This window comes from Dasypus novemcinctus, chromosome 2 (assembly GCF_030445035.2).
Source record: "Dasypus novemcinctus isolate mDasNov1 chromosome 2, mDasNov1.1.hap2, whole genome shotgun sequence".
NCBI classification, from domain to species: domain Eukaryota; kingdom Metazoa; phylum Chordata; class Mammalia; order Cingulata; family Dasypodidae; genus Dasypus; species Dasypus novemcinctus.
In genome coordinates this window covers 182,659,915-182,678,116 of record NC_080674.1, presented here as the reverse complement: position 1 = coordinate 182,678,116, position 18,202 = coordinate 182,659,915, and the positions used below count along the sequence as shown (strand labels likewise).

General features: G+C 49.4%; 1 protein-coding gene and 1 non-coding gene across 2 annotated transcripts in view; both read left to right on the top strand.

Moving 5' to 3' along the window:
- Positions 1-18,202, top strand: part of STK10 (serine/threonine kinase 10) — a 126,301-nt gene that overhangs the window by 105,328 nt on the left and 2,771 nt on the right. The window contains exons 14-18 of the mRNA XM_004464768.5: positions 1,283-1,412; positions 3,065-3,189; positions 5,517-5,705; positions 6,562-6,687; positions 8,342-8,455. Of these exons, the coding sequence (XP_004464825.2) occupies positions 1,283-1,412; positions 3,065-3,189; positions 5,517-5,705; positions 6,562-6,687; positions 8,342-8,455 (684 nt within the window). The remainder of the gene's footprint in view (positions 1-1,282; positions 1,413-3,064; positions 3,190-5,516; positions 5,706-6,561; positions 6,688-8,341; positions 8,456-18,202) is intronic.
- Positions 10,326-10,428, top strand: LOC111765659 (U6 spliceosomal RNA). The gene has a single exon (XR_002797952.1). It is a non-coding gene; the product is annotated as a U6 spliceosomal RNA (small nuclear RNA).

Sequence of the window (18,202 nt, the reverse complement as noted above, 5' to 3'; positions counted from 1 at the left end):
TTCATTTTAGTCTCTTTATTTTAGAAAATTTAAAACATAGACAAAATCAACTCATGTCCATTTACTCCCTCCCCCTCTTCACCATAATATTTTTTTGAACAAATTCAGTTTTATTAATGAATACTAATAAAGCACACAATTTATCCAAAGTGTACAATCAGTGGTATTTGGTATAATCACGTAGTTGCGCATTCATCACTTCAAACATTATTAGAGCATTTTTATTATTTCAATAATAATAAATACAAAACAAAATTCCTCACCTCTCAATTTCTGTTTCCCCTGCTATACATAGCTGCTATTTCTGGATTGTCTCACATATTTATTTATTAAACAGTTTTATTGAGCTATATTCATATTATTATTATTTTAAGATTTATTTTTTAATTCTTTCCCCCTCCCCCAGTTGTCTGCTGTCTATGGCCATTTGCTGTGTGTTCTTCTGCGTCCACTTGTATTGTCAGCAGCACCAGGAGTCTGTGTCTCTTTTTGTTGCATCATCTTGCTGTGTCAGCTCCCTATGTGTGCGGAGCCACTCCTGGGCAGGCTGCACTTTTTTCGCATGGGGCAGCTCTCCTTATGGGGCGCGCTCCTTGCTCATGAGACTCCCATACATGCGTGGCATGGCACTCCTTGCACGCATCAGCACTGCACGTGGGCCAGCTCACCACATGGATCAGGAGGCCCAGGGTTTGAACTCTGGATCTCCCATGTGGTAGGCGGACGCTCTATCCGTTGAGCCAAATCCGCTGCCTGATTCGTATTATTATTATAATTTCTTATTTTTTAGGAGGTACCAGGGATTGAACCTGGGACCTCCTATATGGGAAGCAGACGCTCAACCACTTGAGCTACATCTGCTCCTTTGCTATATTATTTTGAAGTGAATCCCAGGCATTTCATCGATAAATATTTCAGTTTATTTCTCTTAAAAAAAAATCGTAGTGCCATAAATACTCTTGGAAATTTTAACCGTTTAACAAAAATTGCCTAATAACTTCATATTTGCAGTCAAGTCAGGATTCAAGTTTCCGATTGTCTCATGAATGTCATACGTAACTTATTATATGTGTTTTACAATGTGTTGTTTGAATCAGGATCCAAATAAGGTCCACATGTTGCAGTCGGTTGGCGTGGCTCTCAGTCTCTCTTAAATATCCCCTCCATGTATTTTCTTCTCTTTCTTTCCTGGTCATGGTGACCTTTCTTCTGTGATAAAATAGAAGTGGAGACGCCCGTGCAAGCGCTGGGTAAAGCCACGTTCTCCGCCCCTCGCCCCCAGGACCGGGACTTTCTCACCAAGCAGAAGGAGGACCTGGAGCTGGCGATGAAGAAGCTGACGGCCGAGAACAGGCGGGAGATCTGCGACAAGGAGCGCGAGTGTCTCCAGAGGAAGCAGGAGCTCCTTCGCGGTAGGCGCCCGGCGCCCGGGCTCGGGGTCCCCTGCAGAGGCCTCCCGGCCCGGGGAAGTGGAGCGGGCAAAACAAAACAACAACAAAAGACCGGCCGGGCCCTTGCCCTCCTGAAGCCTGAACATCATCCTTAATGGGGAGACTTGAGAAGAAGTGCCCCCAGGGTCAGGAACGAGGCCAGGACGCCCGTGACCCCCAGTGCTGTCTGACATTATTCCAGATGATTTAATCAATTCAGTGAGGCCGGGAGTGGGTGGGGGGGGACGCAGAGTTGTAGAGTAGGGGAGAGCCGGGTTAGTGGGATGGGCAGTACTGAGAGCTATTCCTAACAGTGTCGGATATTGAGCAACCGCTGTGCCAGGCCGGGGGCAGTCAACTTACATACCTAAATCTCATTGATTCCTCACCCGACCCCCGGGAGGCAGGTTCTCTTCCTATCCCCATTTCATAGATAGGCAAACTGAGGCTTGGAGAATTAACTTTCTTTGGCCGGGGCTGAGTGGTTAATGAGCGGTAGAGCTGGGCCTTGAATGCAGATTTCACTTTTTTTTTTTTTTTTAGGAGGTACCGGGGACTGAACTCAGGACCTCATACATTGGATGCTTCCAATGAACTACATCTGCTCCCCAATAAGAGTTGGTTTTTTTTGTTTGGTCCTTTTTTGAGGAGGTCCTGGGAATTGAACCTGGGACCAGGTAAAAAGGAAGCAGGCGCTCAACCACTTGGGCTACATCCACTCCCCCGGATTTCACTTTAAAGCCGTGCTCTTAGCTACAAGCGTGCCTTATCTGGCATTTTAGTGGCTGGTGCCGTTAAGCAGTGTAAATTCTTTATCATCTGGCATGGACCAGCAAAATTAGGTCGTCCATTTCAGATATTCCAGGTGAAAGTTGCCATCTGTCCATCCCCCAGTGTTTCACCTACAAGAACCACCTCCTGGAGGAGAAAAATCACTGTTCCCATGGGCGTTAGGTGGATGCCACTGCTCCCCGACCAGGAGTGCGGTGAAGGGAGCTGCACGTGGGGAGGGGCGACGGCCAAGCACAGCCTCCCGTGTGTATCCTGCAGGGCCTGAGGACACCAGCTCCCCTGCCTTCCCTGCCCCGCTGCTGCACACAAGGGTTGATTAATAGGGGCGACTGTCCTTGTTCTGGTGACGCATGCAGGTTCCTCCAGGGAGCGGGAGGTTCTCGCTCATTTTTCAAAGGAGGAAGTAGTGATAAGAGTCAGCCCTGTTTTCTTCACAGTGAGCTGTTTTCACCTGCCCCATTGAAAAAGCAGAGGTGCGTTTTGATTGCACTTATAAGCTCCCGCAGACATTCCTCTGTCCCGGGTATGGTTGTGCCCATTTGGCAGAATTGGAAGCTGAGGCCTGGCGAGGTTTTTTCACCCGTTCCAAATCACAGTGATGGAGCTGGGGTCCAGCCTGGGTCTTGGGTTTCTCTGCAGCGCGCTTCCTGCGGTGCCGCACTGCTGGGCGCTGTCGTCCCCTTAGGTTTTGAGAAAGCTGCTAGGAGGTGGCTCAGGTCGATGAGCACAGCGGTCTGATGAGGTAGCCGGTGTGCGGCCGCGCCTCTGTGCTCGGCTGCAGTGAGGGGTCCGGGTGGGGAGGGGACCCGCCAGTGCCTCAACAGGTGGTGTGTCCCCCGCAGACCGCGAGGCGGCCCTGTGGGAGATGGAGGAGCACCAGCTGCAGGAGCGGCACCAGCTGGGGAAGCAGCAGCTCAAGGACCAGTACTTCCTGCAGCGGCACGAGCTGCTGCGGAAGCACGAGAAGGTGAGGCTGCGTGGGTCGGGCTGGAGGGCCGGAGGCGGCGCCCCCCCCGGCTACCGTCTCTTCCCCCTGCGAGGACCCAGGCAGGGCCACAGTGAGATCCCAGGTGGTTCCGTCAAGGGCGTCCCACCTGGCCGGTGTCGAGGAGTCGGTGAGGACGACCAGCCAGACTGACAGTGATGGCCGAGCCTTTATTACCTTCCTGGGACAAAAGAGGGGTCCCAGGTCCCCAGTGTTCAGTTCCTCCAATGGAACGGCACCCGGCAAGCGTCTGAGGCCATGCAGTGCAGATGGGGGGCCCTGGACAAAACGCACCTCCTTCCTGTGGACGGGGGGCTGAGAGGAAGGAGAGGGCCCAGGGCTGGGGGTGGAAGAGTGCTGCATCAGGGGGAGAACAGTGCTCAGCCTCCGCTAAGGAGGCCTCGGCGGAGGCCGAGTGAGGGCGCCCGGGCCAGGAACGCAGAGATGCTGGGGCCTGAGCCCTCGGCTGCATCTCCCCCCAGAAAACGGCAGTGCCCTGGCCGCGCCCCCCAGAAAACGGCAGTGCCCTGGCCGCGCACCAAGCCCAGCGCGGAGCCTGCCATGCAGAGCCTTGTGATGCCTCTGGTCAGCCGAGCGGTCACCCAGGGCTCTGGCCTGCAGCTGGCGGACTCATCGCTGCTTGTGGCCAAGAGGCCAGGAGTGAGGGAAGCCGCGCAGGGAGCCGACCCCTCCGACCCTGCTGCCAGATGTGTGTGTCTCTCTGTCGTTTTTTCCCTTTTCCCCTTTCTTGTCTTCCTTTCTGTTTTCTCTTTAGTTCTCTCACCCCCCTTCCTTCCCTTAGAATACTCTCAGGTCTCAACACCACTTCCACCAGGGAGCCTTCCCTAAAGCCCCCAGGCCTGGCGAGGCCCCCTGCTCTGTGTGGTCAGCACGCTCTGTACTTCCAGGGTCGTCATCTCTCTCACTTCTGGCCACATGGTGGGAACAGAGATGGGGAAATGGAGGCCTGGACACTACAGGTGTGGCCAGTTACGATTCCTAGGCTAGGAGCTGCTGGAGGTCAGCAGAGGGCCAGGGCGACTCAGAATAAGGGTGCCCACCCAGCTGGGGCGTCAGGGTGCTTCTTGGGAGGTGACGCCCGTGCTGGGTTGTTAAAATACAAGTAGATCTTAGGGGGAGGAAAAAATTCAGACGTACCAAGACTTTTAAAATAGGAATTTGCATCTGCCATCAAGAATGACGAACCATTCCCTTAGTGTAGCTTTTTTTTTAAAAAAAAAAAAGATTTATTTAATTATTTCTCTCCCCTCCTACCCTCCCCACACCTCAGTTGTCTGTTCTCTGTGTCTCTTTGCTGTGTGTTCTTTGTTCGCTTCTGTTGTTGTCAGCGGCATCGGGAATCTGTGTCTCTTTTTGTTGCGTCATCTTGCTGTGTCAGCTCTCTGTGTGTGTGGCGCCATTCCTGGGCAGGCTGCACTTTCCTTCACACTGGGCGGCTCTCCTTACGGGGTGCACTCCTTGCGCATGGGGTTCCCTTACGCGGGGGACACCCCTGCGTGGCAGGGCACTCTTCGCACTCATCAGCACTGCACGTGGGCCAGCTCCACACGGGTCAAGGAGGCCCGGGGTTTGAACCGCGGATCTCCCATGTGGTAGGCGGACGCCCTAACCACTGGGCCAAGTCCACTTCCCTATTCATTTTTTTAAAGATTTATTTATTTTTGTATTTATTTCTCTCCCTTCCCACCCCCCAAGTTATCTGCTTTCTCTGTCCATTTGCTCTGTGTTCTTTTGTGTCCGCTTCTATTCTTGTCAGCGGCCTAGGAATCTGTATCTCTCTTTGTTACATCATCTTGTTGTGTCAGCTCTCTGTGTGTGCGGCACCTGGGCAGGCTGCACTTTCTTTTGCGCTGGGCAGCTCTTCTTTTGGGGCGCACTCCTTGCGCGTGGGGCTTCCCTACCCGGGGGACACCCCTGCGTGGCAGGGCACTCCTTGCGCGCATCAGCACTGCGCATGGGCCAGCTCCACACGGGTCAAGGAGGCCCGGGGTTTGAACCGCGGACCTCCCATGTGGTAGGCGGACGCCCTCACCACTGGGCCAGGTCTGCTTCCCCCTTAGTGTAGTTTTGCTTTGTGGCATTAGCGGGTGATGGCCTCTATCGGGTGAGAAGGCATTCGGGAATGGCAGAATCCAAAGTGTAATGAACGGTAATTTTTAAAGTAAGAGAAGAAAACAGAGTGAGAGCAGAGGGAGCTTAACACAAGCCTCGGCTCCGCCCAGCCCTCTGGGGTCCCGGTTGACGGTGGCTCCGTGGCCTCAGCCCGCATGTGTGGCCTTTTCCCCCAGGAGCGGGAGCAGATGCAGCGCTACAACCAGCGCATGCTGGAGCAGCTGAAGGTGCGGCAGCAGCAGGAGAAGACGCGGCTGCCCAAGATCCAGCGGAGCGAGGGCAAGACGCGCATGGCCATGTACAAGAAGAGCCTGCACATCAACGGCGGGGGCAGCGCGGCCGAGCAGCGCGAGAAGATCAAGCAGGTGGGGCCCGGCACGCGGGGCGGGGGGTTTGTTGGGATGGGGCAGCTTTGGGGGTCCTGAGATTTTTACACTTGGAGGGATACAAATGAGAAAATACAGCACGGGGCCTTGGGGGGGGGTCTGTACGTTAGAGGTCACGGGCTCTCTTGCCTCTTCAGCCTCAGGGCGAATTCCGTCCCCGGGGTCAGAGGAAGGAGCTCGGGGAGCAGTTCTGCACTTTGTTGAAAGAACCGCTTCTGCAGAGAACCAAGAGAGCGTTCCTAGCGGTATAATCGCAGATTGGGCGGCACCAGTTAAAAGCAGGGGTTCCGAAGCGTTCCAAGTGCATTGGGAATTTAGAGTCCAAAAAATAAAAAAAGGAGCTTAGGCCTCTTTGTCTTCCCTGGTTCCTGTAAGTCTTGTTCTCCGAGCTGCACATTCCCGGAGGCTGGTTGCCTGGCATAGGGTGGCCATCGCTGCACCTCCTTTGCTGGGCGCCGTTTTGTAACCCAGGGCCTGAAGGTCAAATTCAAGTTCCTCTAACGGGGCTTTCTCACGCACAGTCCCCTTTTCCAGTCCATGCATCCTCCCGGCTGGCCAACCCCTTCCTCTCACACGAGGCCCGACTCCCGTGTCACCCGTGCGTCCTGCGCGGTGTCCCGGGCTGCCAGCACGCGGCTCGTCACAGGGTCGCGCCTGTCCCTGCTTGTGTGTGCCACCAGCCGGGGGTCTCCTCGAGGGCAGGGGCTGGCACTCAGCTGGGGTGAGGACTGAGAACCGGGACCCAACCCAAGGGGGTGCTGGAGAGTTGGGCTGGCCGCAGCGCGGCCCCTCCGAGGGGTCTTCACCCGCCCCCTGAGGACCCCCCTCTTTGCAGTTCTCCCAGCAGGAGGAGAGGAGGCAGAAGTCAGAGCGGCTGCAGCAGCAGCAAAAGCACGAGACCCAGACACGGGACATGGCTGCGCAGTGTGAGAGCAACATGAGCGAACTGCAGCAGCTGCAGGTAACCCCCCGCCCCCTGCGGATTGCCTCAGTTTCCCCCAGGCAGTCAGCTCTGAGGGAGCTGAAGACACTACCGACAGGAAAGGACCCCTCATCAGACCAGCCCGGGCCGGATTGGTCCGGTCTTTGGGCTGTGCAGCTTTGGCCAATTGCACACCATCCTTCCAAGCGGTCGTCGCCACAGATGTAAAATGCGCATGGCGTGGGGGTACTAATTTGAATTTTGCAGGAGTGGGCTGAGGATTTCTAAATGAGACGATGGAGCTGAAAGTGCCCTGTCCAGGGCCCAGGAGCGGGGATGCTGCAGATTTTCTTGGTCGTCCCGGTGTCTCTAGAGAAGGGCATTGCTGAGTGCCTGATGACTACTTTCTTTCTGGAGATCCCTGGGCTCTTTTCAGGTCCCTGGGTTTGCGCCATACTCAGCCCCAAAAGCTGGTACCTGGCGCCCCCTTGTGGTGGAGACAGGTATTGCCATATCCGAGAAATGGGGGCGACCTCAAATGACTCTGTGGACCGGTGAAGCTGCCCAGTCTGCCAGGCCCATGGAAATTCCTGGAGTGGCAGGAAGGCATGGAGGAAACCTCACAGGCATCGAGGCCTGCCAGGCAAACATGGTTTGCTGCCCTGTGATTTTTAGCCCAGTCACTCACTTTCTGTATCTGCTTTCTCTTGGGGCTACTGTAAAGGTTACTGAGAGCCCTATGAAGAGTGGGGCAAGCGCCTGGCAGGTCATAGCTGCCCAGCACGGCTGGAGCGTCAGTCCCAATGGAACCGCGTTCTACCCTCCTGGAAGCCTTAGATTAAAACCCAAAATAAAAATCCTCCGAGGGATTCCACTCTTCCAGTCCAGCTAGGGTTGGAGCATCTGGATAAAGGCACTTTTACTCTGCTCCTCCTTGCAAATCACAAGATTGGTTCCCTGCAAGGAATCAACAGGGTCTGGTCCTGTCTGCCCATAGAGAGACGCCAGGCGAACTCTGGGAAGCAGGTAACTCAGAGAGAGCAGTGAGGGTGGGAGAGCCCCGGCCATGTCCGTGGCCTCCTACCTTCTCAGAAATCTTTACTGAGGAAATGATACACAGTGTAGCAAGTATTTATACACGGATCTGTTCAGCACAGTACTGTTTATAGTAGTGAAAATTAGAAGCAACCTAAGTGTCCAAAAATGGGGGAATGTGTGAGCAAACTTGGTAAACCCATATCAGATTTATGGGCTATTCTATAAGCATCAAAAATGTTGGAAAAAAGCAGGTTTCAGAATAGTCTATGGTATTATAAAACAACATATAGGTCAGAGCTTAATAGGAAACTTACCTAGATGTTCACAGTGGCTACCTCTGTATGGTGGGATTAGGGCACATATAATTGTATTTGTTTATTGTTAATAGACTTATGGTTTTGTTAAAATGATATATATGTTCCTTTTGGAAAATTCAAACAATGCAAAAAGCACAAAAAGGAAGTCAGAATTACTGCAGATATGATCACGTTTAATATGCACCATTAACATTCTTCCAGGCACCTCTCAGTACATATGTAGTTATATGTATATTGCTTTATATAAGTGGGATTTGAAATCAAGGAGAAGTAATAAATGGACCATGCCTTCAGTGCCTTCCGAGTTTCTCATCTGTTCTGCCTGGAATGTGTTCTAGAATGAAAAGTGTCACCTCTTGGTAGAGCATGAAACCCAGAAGCTGAAAGCCCTGGACGAGAGCCATAACCAGAACCTGAAGGAATGGCGGGATAAGCTTCGGCCACGTAAAAAGGTAACCATGCCTGGGCTGGTGGGCTCTTCCCCACATCATGCCACAGGTATCTGTTCGGGACATCTTAGGCCGCTTCATTTTGGTGGCATCCATAAAATGGGTCTCCAGGGAGAGGACCTTCCAACCCTGTCTGCCTGAAGGCTGTGTAGCTTCCCCCTCGGCAGCGGCAGCCTCCTAACTGCACTAGTCTGAACACCTTTATTTAGCTCCCTCCCCCAGACTGAAAGGCTCCTGCTACATGGTGTCCTCAGGTGAGTAGGAATCAACCATGCTGCCAGGCCAGAGGCCTGTGAGAATTTTCTTTTGAAGGAAGTGATTCCAGACAAGTCAGAATCCAGCACCAGATAGCTACTTTCCGAATTAGTGCTACATAACAAATTACCGCAAACTTAACAGCTTAAACTAACACCTGTTTATTTATGTCACAGATCTGTAGGTCAGAAGTCTGGGTGTGCTACCCAGGGTTCTCTGCTCAGGAATCAAATGTGGGCAAGGCTGGGTTCTTAGCTGAGGATCTGGGGGAAAATCTGCTTCCGAGCAGGTTGTTGACAGAATCTAGTTCCCTGAGCTGTAGGTCTGAGGTCCCTGTTTCCCTGCTGGCTGGGAGCCAGGGCCCCTCCCCAGCCCAGGGCAACCCACAGCCCTTGTCACATGGCCCCTTCCATCTTCAAACAGCCATGTGGGTGGAGTCTTCCTGGCACTTTGAATTGCTCTGACCTCCTCCTGTGCTACAGGGCTGGGCTGGAGAAAATGCCTTGAAAGGCCATTGTGTGATTGGATAATCTCCCTCCACCTTGATCACAGGTTCTACCCATACTCAAAGGGGAAGGGGGAGTATACCAGGGTGAGGATCCTTGGGGGTCCTTCTTAGAGTTCTGCCTACCCAATGTTAAAAGATACACACATGGGGAGCGGGTGTGGCTCAGTGGTTGAGCGCCTGCTTCCTGTGTACAAGGTCCTGGGTTCAACCCCGCTACCTCCTAAAAAAAGATACACACATGCCTTCCTTCAGTCCTGTGTCCTCCTTTACTGCCCTACTTCTCTCTTCTCCTTCACCACCAAGCGTTTTGAGGCACCCATGTTCCCTGTTTCACTTTCTACCCCTCCTATTTATTTCTCAACCCACTGCAGCTGCTCCTGCCAAGGTCGAGAGCAGCACCGGTGTGGCTAAATCCCGTTGCTACATTTAGACTTGTTGGACTCGCCCTCCCGGTGGCAGCCAACACTCTCTATTACTCCCTCCTTCTCCTCCCTTGTCCTCCGGCTCTCTCCTCATTTCCTTCTCTGCCGCTGACCCCTCTGCACGGTCCTTCCTGGCCCACGCGTTGATTTCTGACCCCAGAGCTCTGTTCTTAGCCCTGCGAGAGCCCTTGTGCTCCGACGACTTCTTCCACAGCCTCCAAGCTGGGTCCCCCAAATCTCCATCTCCCACCCAGATTGCCCTCCTCTCCAGCACACCGGAATGGTCTCTGAGATCCCCCCAGCGTCACACGCCAAGTTCAGCTCATCATCTTCCCCGCAGCCCGTCTGCTCCCGTCTTCTGCTCCTTGGAGAATGGTGCCTCCATTTCCCTGTTTGCTGCTAGCCTGGGTGACATCCTTAGCTCCCTTCTCTCCCTCCCAACTCACCCAGCACCTTGCGTCAGCCACGGGGTTCTGTCCAGTCCCCTCCTCACTGTTGCCCTTTCTCCCTGACTAGGTGTTTCTCACCTGGTTTACCTGAAACGCCCTCTACCTGGACTCCTTACACCTGCTCTTGCTCCCTGCCCCCATTTCCCCTCCCCGCCGGCTCCCAGGCACGATAACCGTCTAGCCCAGTGCTGCTCCAGCTTTTGGCTTTGGGACCTGTTCACAGTGTAAGAGTTATGGAGGTGCTCACTTCGGCAGCACATATACTAAAACTGGAACAACACAAGATGAGCACGGCCCCTGCACAAGGATGACACACAAATTTGTGAAGAGTTAAAAAAAAAAGTTACTGAAAACCCCAGAGAGCTTTTGTTTATGTGAGTCAGATCTATGGATATTTACCATATTAGGAACGTATAAACTGAGAAAATAATATCCCTGTTACATGTTTCCATAAATTGACACATTTGTATAAAAGTCACTACATTTTACAAAGTAAAAAAATTGGTGAGAAGATGAGTGTTGCTTTACATTTAGCAAATCTATTTAATCTCTAGCTAAAAAGAAGACAGCTGGATTGGCTTATCTCTTTCGCCATTCAGTCTGTCGTGATTTGTTATTTTAGTTGAAGTTTATAAGAAAATCTGGTCTTTCCAAGATATATATTTGGAAAATGGAGGTGTAATTCTATGGCCTTTTTAGATAATTATGGATATTTTTCTTTATTGCACCAAAACTCAACACAAGTGGTAGTTTCTTAAAAGCGTAGCTGCAGTATGGAACTTGAAACCATGTCAAGGAACTTTTCATACTGTTACCTTAAAATTCACTGGCCTGTCTTGCATGTTAAATGGGTCTTGTACCCCTGCCAGGTCTTGTAACATCGCACATTGGGCGTCTGGAAAACATTGGTTCGCTGAGTTATGCAGTTCTCCCAAATGTTGACACCTTTTATTATATAATACTAAAAAAATAAATCACGTCCATTCGTGTAATCACCAGTCTCATCCAAAAAATCTTTAAATATTGTGAGGCTGTCAAGCTCTGGGGGTGGGCACAAGTTTTCCAAAATTCTAAGTTTTGCTTGGAAGCTCTAATTTTGTCCTTGGCGATATATGTTGTTTTCCTTGAAATGACAGGCTACAATCATTTTCAGGAAAATGTCTGTTAAATACCCATGGTTTTTCTGTCCATCATTCTTTGAAATAAAAATGAGTTTCCCTGAAAAAAGAGGCTGGTTCAGCTCCCAGCTCAAACACTTGCACGAGTGCTTTTCCTCTGGACAGTCATTATGCTATTATCACACTGCAGCAGAGGCTGTGCTATGTCTACTTCCCATTGCATCACATGGCATATTAAAAGATGTGTCCTTGCCAGGTCTAGATTTAATAAAATTAATCATTTGAACTGCTTCATCAAGGATGTTCTATCTATCTTTCTTTCTTTTCTTTTCTTTTCTTTCTTTTGTGAGTAAATGGCAGGAAGAACAGTTTGGTACCACTGTCTTAGTTTTTCCTAAGGCTCCAAAAGTTTTCCCCACCATTAATACCGATGTTAAAACAGTGAAAAAGGCAAATAACATATTAGTATGAAAATTAATTTTGATCTTGTTGACCACCCATCCCTACCCCCAAAGGGTCTTAGAGCTGCCAGGGGTCCCTGGACCATACTTTGAGAACCACTGCTTTAGCGTCATCTCCTGCAAGTCTCACCACCCATTCATGCTCCAGATTTCAGTACCCAAATAGCTCTGCACACCACGTGTGCACCCCTTGTTCCTGCTGGGCCTTTGCCGGGGCTGCTGCTCCCCCTGCCAGGAATTCTGTGCCCACCGGCCTTTTCACTTGGCTAACCTCTGTTTGCCTCCAGGACTCGGGCCAAGCGCCACCCCTCAAGGAGGCCTCCCCCCACCTTAGGCTGGGTGGATGCCTCCTCTGGGCTCTGACAGCTCCCTGTCCCTGCCACTGTCTGCCATCATCAGCTTGCTCTTTCAGTCCTTTATTCATTCTCCCTTCATTCACGTAACACATGTTTTTTGAGCACATTCCAAGTGCCCTGTACTGTTTTAGGCACTGGAGATACTGCACTGAACAAGTCCCTGCCCTTGAGCTGATGTTCTAGTGAAGGGAGGAAGAGAACAAATGAGTAAATATATGTCAGGGAGAGGGCTGTGTGCTATGGAGAAGAAAAGCAGGAGAGTAGACAGGTGGGAATGGGGGTTACAGAGAGGATGGTGTCTGAGCAGATATTGAAGGGCACAAGGGGCTGTGCTGATACCCGGAGAAGAACATTCTGAGCAAAGGGAAGAGCGTCTGCAGATGCCCTGAGGCAAGAGTGGCCTTGCCGTGTCCAGGCACAACAACGAGGCCAGTGTGGCTAGGGCTGGGCGAGCAGGAGATGACATCCAAGGGGCTGTCGGAGGCCTAGGTGGTAGCTGGTTTTTACTCTGCATAAGGTGGGGGCATGGGAGGATTGGAGCAGAGGAGGGACATGTTTTGGCTTATGCTTTGAAAAGGATCCTCTTGTGGATGCTGAGAGCGGGCTGTAGATGGACAAGGGAAGGAGGAGAGAGACCAGGAAGGAAGTAACTGCCATCATCTTGACAAGACATGATGGTGGCTTGGACTAGGGTGGGACCAGGGAGGTGGGGAGAGCTCGTTGCCGTTCCTCTTGTGAAGTTTTGATGGCCACCAGCTTTGGGATCTTGGGCTTCGGTTTGGTTGTCTGTAAAGTGGAGATATTAATCTTGTACTCATTTATGCAAAAAGCTGCCAGCCCATGGTACAGGCTCATGGTGTACTAATTTCCTTCTGCTCCCTTAAACTCTGAGGATGGAGCTGCCCCAGCTCTCCTTGATCGTGTGCCCCACACGTCCTAAAGTCCTGAGGTTCGTTCTGCTATCAGCTGTCAGTTCTGCTTGCTGGAACTGTGGTCTGGACGGGAGGCAGCTGCCCACCTCAGCCACGTAATGGCCTTGGAAGTCTGCTGTGCTAATGGAACTCTCTGGCAGGAAGCTGGCCAGGCTCTCAGACCTTCCTATTAGCAGATCCATGCTCGTCAGGTTCTGCAACCACAGCCTGCTGGGACTTCTGATACTCGACATTCAAATCAATAATGCTCTGCTGACCTAAGTCAACCGTGGCATCAGGAAATAAACCCTTCTCTGGTTCTCTTTCCTGGAGGTTCTGTACCCTTGGCATGTCCAGAGAGAGTTTGAAAATGAATGATCAGGTTGCCTCTAGCAGTGGCCTCACCTCCCAGGTAGCTTCTAGGGGGTATGCAGGCTCAGAGGCACTGCAAGTGTGTGTTTGGGGAGCTGGCATTGGATTTTGCCTGGGGGGTCTGCTGCTTTGTAGAATTCTTCTGTCATTAGTTGACTGCCTGCATGACTGTTGGAACACTGACACAGAGGTGATGATTTTCGTACAGGGCTCTCATACCTCACCCTACACCAATACCTTGCATTGTTGTTAAACATTTTTAATGATTAAAGAGCATCCTCACAATATTACTACTAACCAAAGTATTTTCCCCAACCCACCCTATTATTATTTTTATGTCATTTATTTGTACATGAACAATAAGTATATAGTAAAAGTTGTGAACTTACAAATCAAACATGCATAATGTCATACAGGGGTCCCATGTATCAACCCTCCACCAACACCTTGCATTGTCATGAGACATTTGTTACAAATTATGAAAGAACGTTGTCAAAATCTTACTACTAATTATATCCTTTTAGTACATTTGGTGTATTTCCCCCCCAACCCATCCTATTATTATTTTTTAAACGTATTTGTATGGTGTAAGTTGTAAGCTTAAAAAACAATCATGCGCATGTGCAGAATCCCCAAACAACACCCCTCTATCAACATACCACACCGTGGTGGAATATTTGTTACAGATTGTGGGATAATATCACCTGATTATTACTTGGTCCATAGGATACATTTGGCACACATTTTCCACCCTCCCCCATTATCAACATAGTATATCTTTGGCATAGATGCAAAAATATTACATTATCACTGTTAACCACAGTCAGTAGGTCACTCCAGTTGTATTTTTCCCATGCTTCTCCACATTCCCACCACCCTGCAATAGTGATGTACATTTGCTCTAGCTCACAACGGATACTCTTGCATCTGTACCATCAACCACAGTTTTCATCCACCTCTGGGTTTACTGTGCTTTTCAGTCCCTAGATTATTCTCTAGCTTTCTGTCAGTGGGCATTTATATCCCTTGACTATCATTTGCAGCCACATCCCCATTTATAAACCAGCTGTTACTCACTGTAATGTGTTACCATCAACTCTGTATATTTCTGCACTTTTACAATAAAGCTAATTAAAACTGCTACATATATTAAACATCAGTAGTCCATCTCAGTCCTCCTCTTATCTCCTTTAAGAATCTACCACCTACCACCAGTCTTAAAAAATATTTTCCTACATTTTCTTCTGGAAGTTTTATGGTTCTTGCTTTTATTTTTAGGTTTTTTATTCATTCTCAGTTAACTTTTGTCTAAGGTGAGAGACAAGGGTCCTCTTTCCTTCTCTTGGCTATGGATGTCCAATTCTTTCAGCTCGATTTGTTGAATGGACTCTTCTGCCCGAGCTGGGTGGGTTTGACAGGCTTGTCAAAAATCACTTGACCATACAAGTGATGGTCTGTTCCTGAACCATCAGTTCAGTTCCATTGGTCTATATGTCTGTCTTTTTGCCAGAACCATGCTATTTTTACCACTGTGTATAAGTAATATGATTTAAAGTCCAGACATGAGAGTCCTCCAACTTGACTTTTCCTTTTTAAGATGTTTCTGGCTGTTCAGGACCCCTTACCCTTCCAAATAAATTTGATAATCATGTTTTCCATTTATTTAAAAAATGGTGGTAGAGTTTTTATCAAAATTGCATTCAATCTGTATATCAATTTGAGTAAAATTGATATCTTAATGATATTTAGTCTTCCAATTCATGAGTATGGAATGTTCTTTCAATTATTTAGGCCTATTTATTTATTTATTTATTTTATTTATTCCTTTATAAATTTCTTTTAACAGTGAGTTATAGTTTTCTGAATATAAGGGCTTTATATCATGGTTTAAGTTTTTTCCTGAATATTTGGGTTTTATTTGTCATATTTTATTTTCACCACTCCTTTGACACTTTTAGTTACTTTTATTGATATAATCTTCATTTCTAAACTCTCTTCCTGGCCTCTGTCTCCTGTCTTTTCTGGCTGTAGCACACCTTTTAGTATTTCCTGCAAAGCCAATCTCTTGGTTACAGACTCTTCCAGTTTCTGTTTATCTGTAAATATTCTAAACTCACCCTCATTTTTGAAAGACAGTCTTGCCAGATATAAGATTCTTGGTTGGAAGTTTTTCTCTTGGATATATTTCTCTCTAATATATCACACCATTGTCTTCTTGCCTCCATGGTTTCTGGTGAGAAATCAGCACTTAATATTATTGGGTATCCCATATATGTTACGCATTGGTTTTCTCTTGCTGCTCTCAGGATTCTTTCTTTGTCTTTGGCATTTGACATTGTGATTAGTATGTATCTCAGAATTGGTCTATTTGGATTTTTTCAGGAGGGAGTATGTTGTATTTCTTGGACCTGGATGTCTATATCCTTCAATAGGGTTGAGAAATTTTCTACCATTATATATTCGAATATTCCTTCTGCCCCTCTTCCCTTCTCTTTTCCTTCTGGGATGCCCATGACACGTATGTTTGCACATCTCTTGCTGTCATTTAGTTCTCCAGAGACTTTGCTCAATTTTTTCCATTCTTCAGCTGTTCTTTTGTATGTTCACTTTCAGAGGCCATTTCTTCAAGCTCACCAATCCTTTCTTCTGCCTTCTCAAATCTGCTATTGTATGATTACAGTGTATTTTTTTATTTCATTTATTGTGCCTTTCATTCCCATAAGATTTGCTATTTTTCTACCTATGCTTTCAAATTCTTCTTTGTGCTTATCCATTGTCTTCTTAATATTCTCAATCTCTTTAGCCATCTCATTGAATTTATTAAGGAGATTTGTTTGAACATCTATGATTAGTTGTCTCAACTTCTTTATAGCATCTGGAGGCTTATCTTGTTCCTTTAACTGGGGCATAGTTTCCTTTTTCTTGGTGTAGATTGTAATTCTTGGCACCTGGCTTACCAGAGTATTTATTCTGGGTGCAGTTTTTCTCTTAATTTTGGGCTTTCTGCCCTTTCTCCCTTGCTGGTTGTGTAGTAGGAACCAAGGATGTAGTTGGTGCTCTAAGCTGTGGAGGCTCAAGCTGCCCTCATTGCCCCAGGGATGGACGAAGCTTCTCCAAACTTTCTCCTTTGCTAGGGGTAGGGACAGAGTCACAGCTGTGTGGAATAATCCGAGTGCAGGCCTAGACTGTAGTTGCCCAGAGAGTCTGATGAAGCTTCATGCCCCTTTCTCCCTGCCTGGGGTGGGGTAGGGATGGAGCTGCAGGTGTGGGCAGCAAATTATGCCATGTGGATCCAAGATGACCGCACTTGCCCCAGTAGACTTCCCGTTCTTGAATCTGTGCCAGCTAAATGTTCCTGCAGCCACCCCAGAGTCTGGTGCAGGTCCTGCCAGCCTCCTCCTGACAGAGGTGGGGCTAAGCCTAGCCTAGGGCTGCAGGCTGATGTGGGTGAAAGAAACCAGTCCCTACCATCACTGTGATTTTCAGTCAGCCCGGCTTCCCCTCACGCTGGGGGTGGAGTCAGAGTGGCACCTGCCGGCCTCTTTCCAACTTGGACAGGTTCAAACTTCGACTCTTTTTAGAGTTATACTTTAGCTAGCTAAATTTACCAATCAGTAGCTGAAGTCACTGGCCAACCATCTCTCTCTCACCCGTTTTTGGGAAATGGAACTTCCAACTCCAGCCTCAGAACAGCTCCTGAGGTGGCTTGCACTGCCAGAGTAGGATGACCACCGGCCTCTGCAGTGTGGCCTGTATCTTCCCAGAGAGGCTGGCGCCGGTCCGCCCAGCTTCCTCCCTGCTGGAGGTGGGGCTGGGGCCTAGGCTAGAGCTGCAATATGATCTGGATGGAGAGAAGGCGGTCCCGCCAGCACTGGGATCCTCAGTCCATCCCGCTTCCCCTCGTGCCAGGCGCAGAGGTAAGATGGTGGCTACTGGCCCTTTCTGACTCAAACTTGAGCTGTTCTCAGGATTATACTGTAGCCCGCTGAATTCACTAGTCAGTAGCTCAAGTTGGTGCCCAGCTGTCTCTTCCTGCCCCGTTTTTGGGAAGTGGAGCTTCCAATGCCAGCCGCGGAACAGCTCCTGCGGCGGCTTGTGCCTCCAGTGGAGGAGGGGCACCGGCCTCTGCAGTGTGGAGCGCTCTCCTCACGAGTCTTCTCTGCAGCTGGGCAGTCTCCTCCTTCCCTTCTTTACAGGATGTTGCAGGATGCTCCTCTGGTCTCTGGAGCCCCAAATAGGTACTTCAGATAGCTCTGGGTGATGACTAACTGCTCTCGTACCATGTGCTGACTCTAGGAGCTCCTTACTCCGCTGCCGTCTTGCTGGTTGTCCTCACAAGCCCTTATTTTTTAACTTCTTTCTCACAACAGCCCCACATGATAGGTAGTGAGTTGCCTTTTATGGATGAGGAAACACATCCTAGGGGAAAGGGCCACACAGCTGATGATGATAAAGCTCGGCTTCTGTCTGAGTGAAAGGGTGTGTTCTTTCTGCTATATTCTGTTTCCTTTCTTAATTGAATGCTTATTATTCACGATCCCTTAAGAAATTTGTCTGGTGGGATCCATTTTATCTAGATGAACTTGCATGTGCTGAAGAGTCGCTCCTGCAGTGCTTCTCAACTAGATGCTCACCTTGGAGTCCCCTGATGAGCCTTTATAACGTAGAGATCCCTGGTCCTCCCACAAATCTTCAGGACCAGAATCTCAGGGGGTGGGGCAAAGGCACCTGTATAGATATATATTTCTTTTTTAGGAGGTACCAGGGATTGAACCCAGGACCTCGTACATGGGAAGCAGGCGCTCAACCACTGAGCTACACATGCTCCGCACGGTACCTGTATTTTGAGGAGAAAAACCCACAAAACCTCGCCAGTGATTCTGCAGGATATGCCCTAG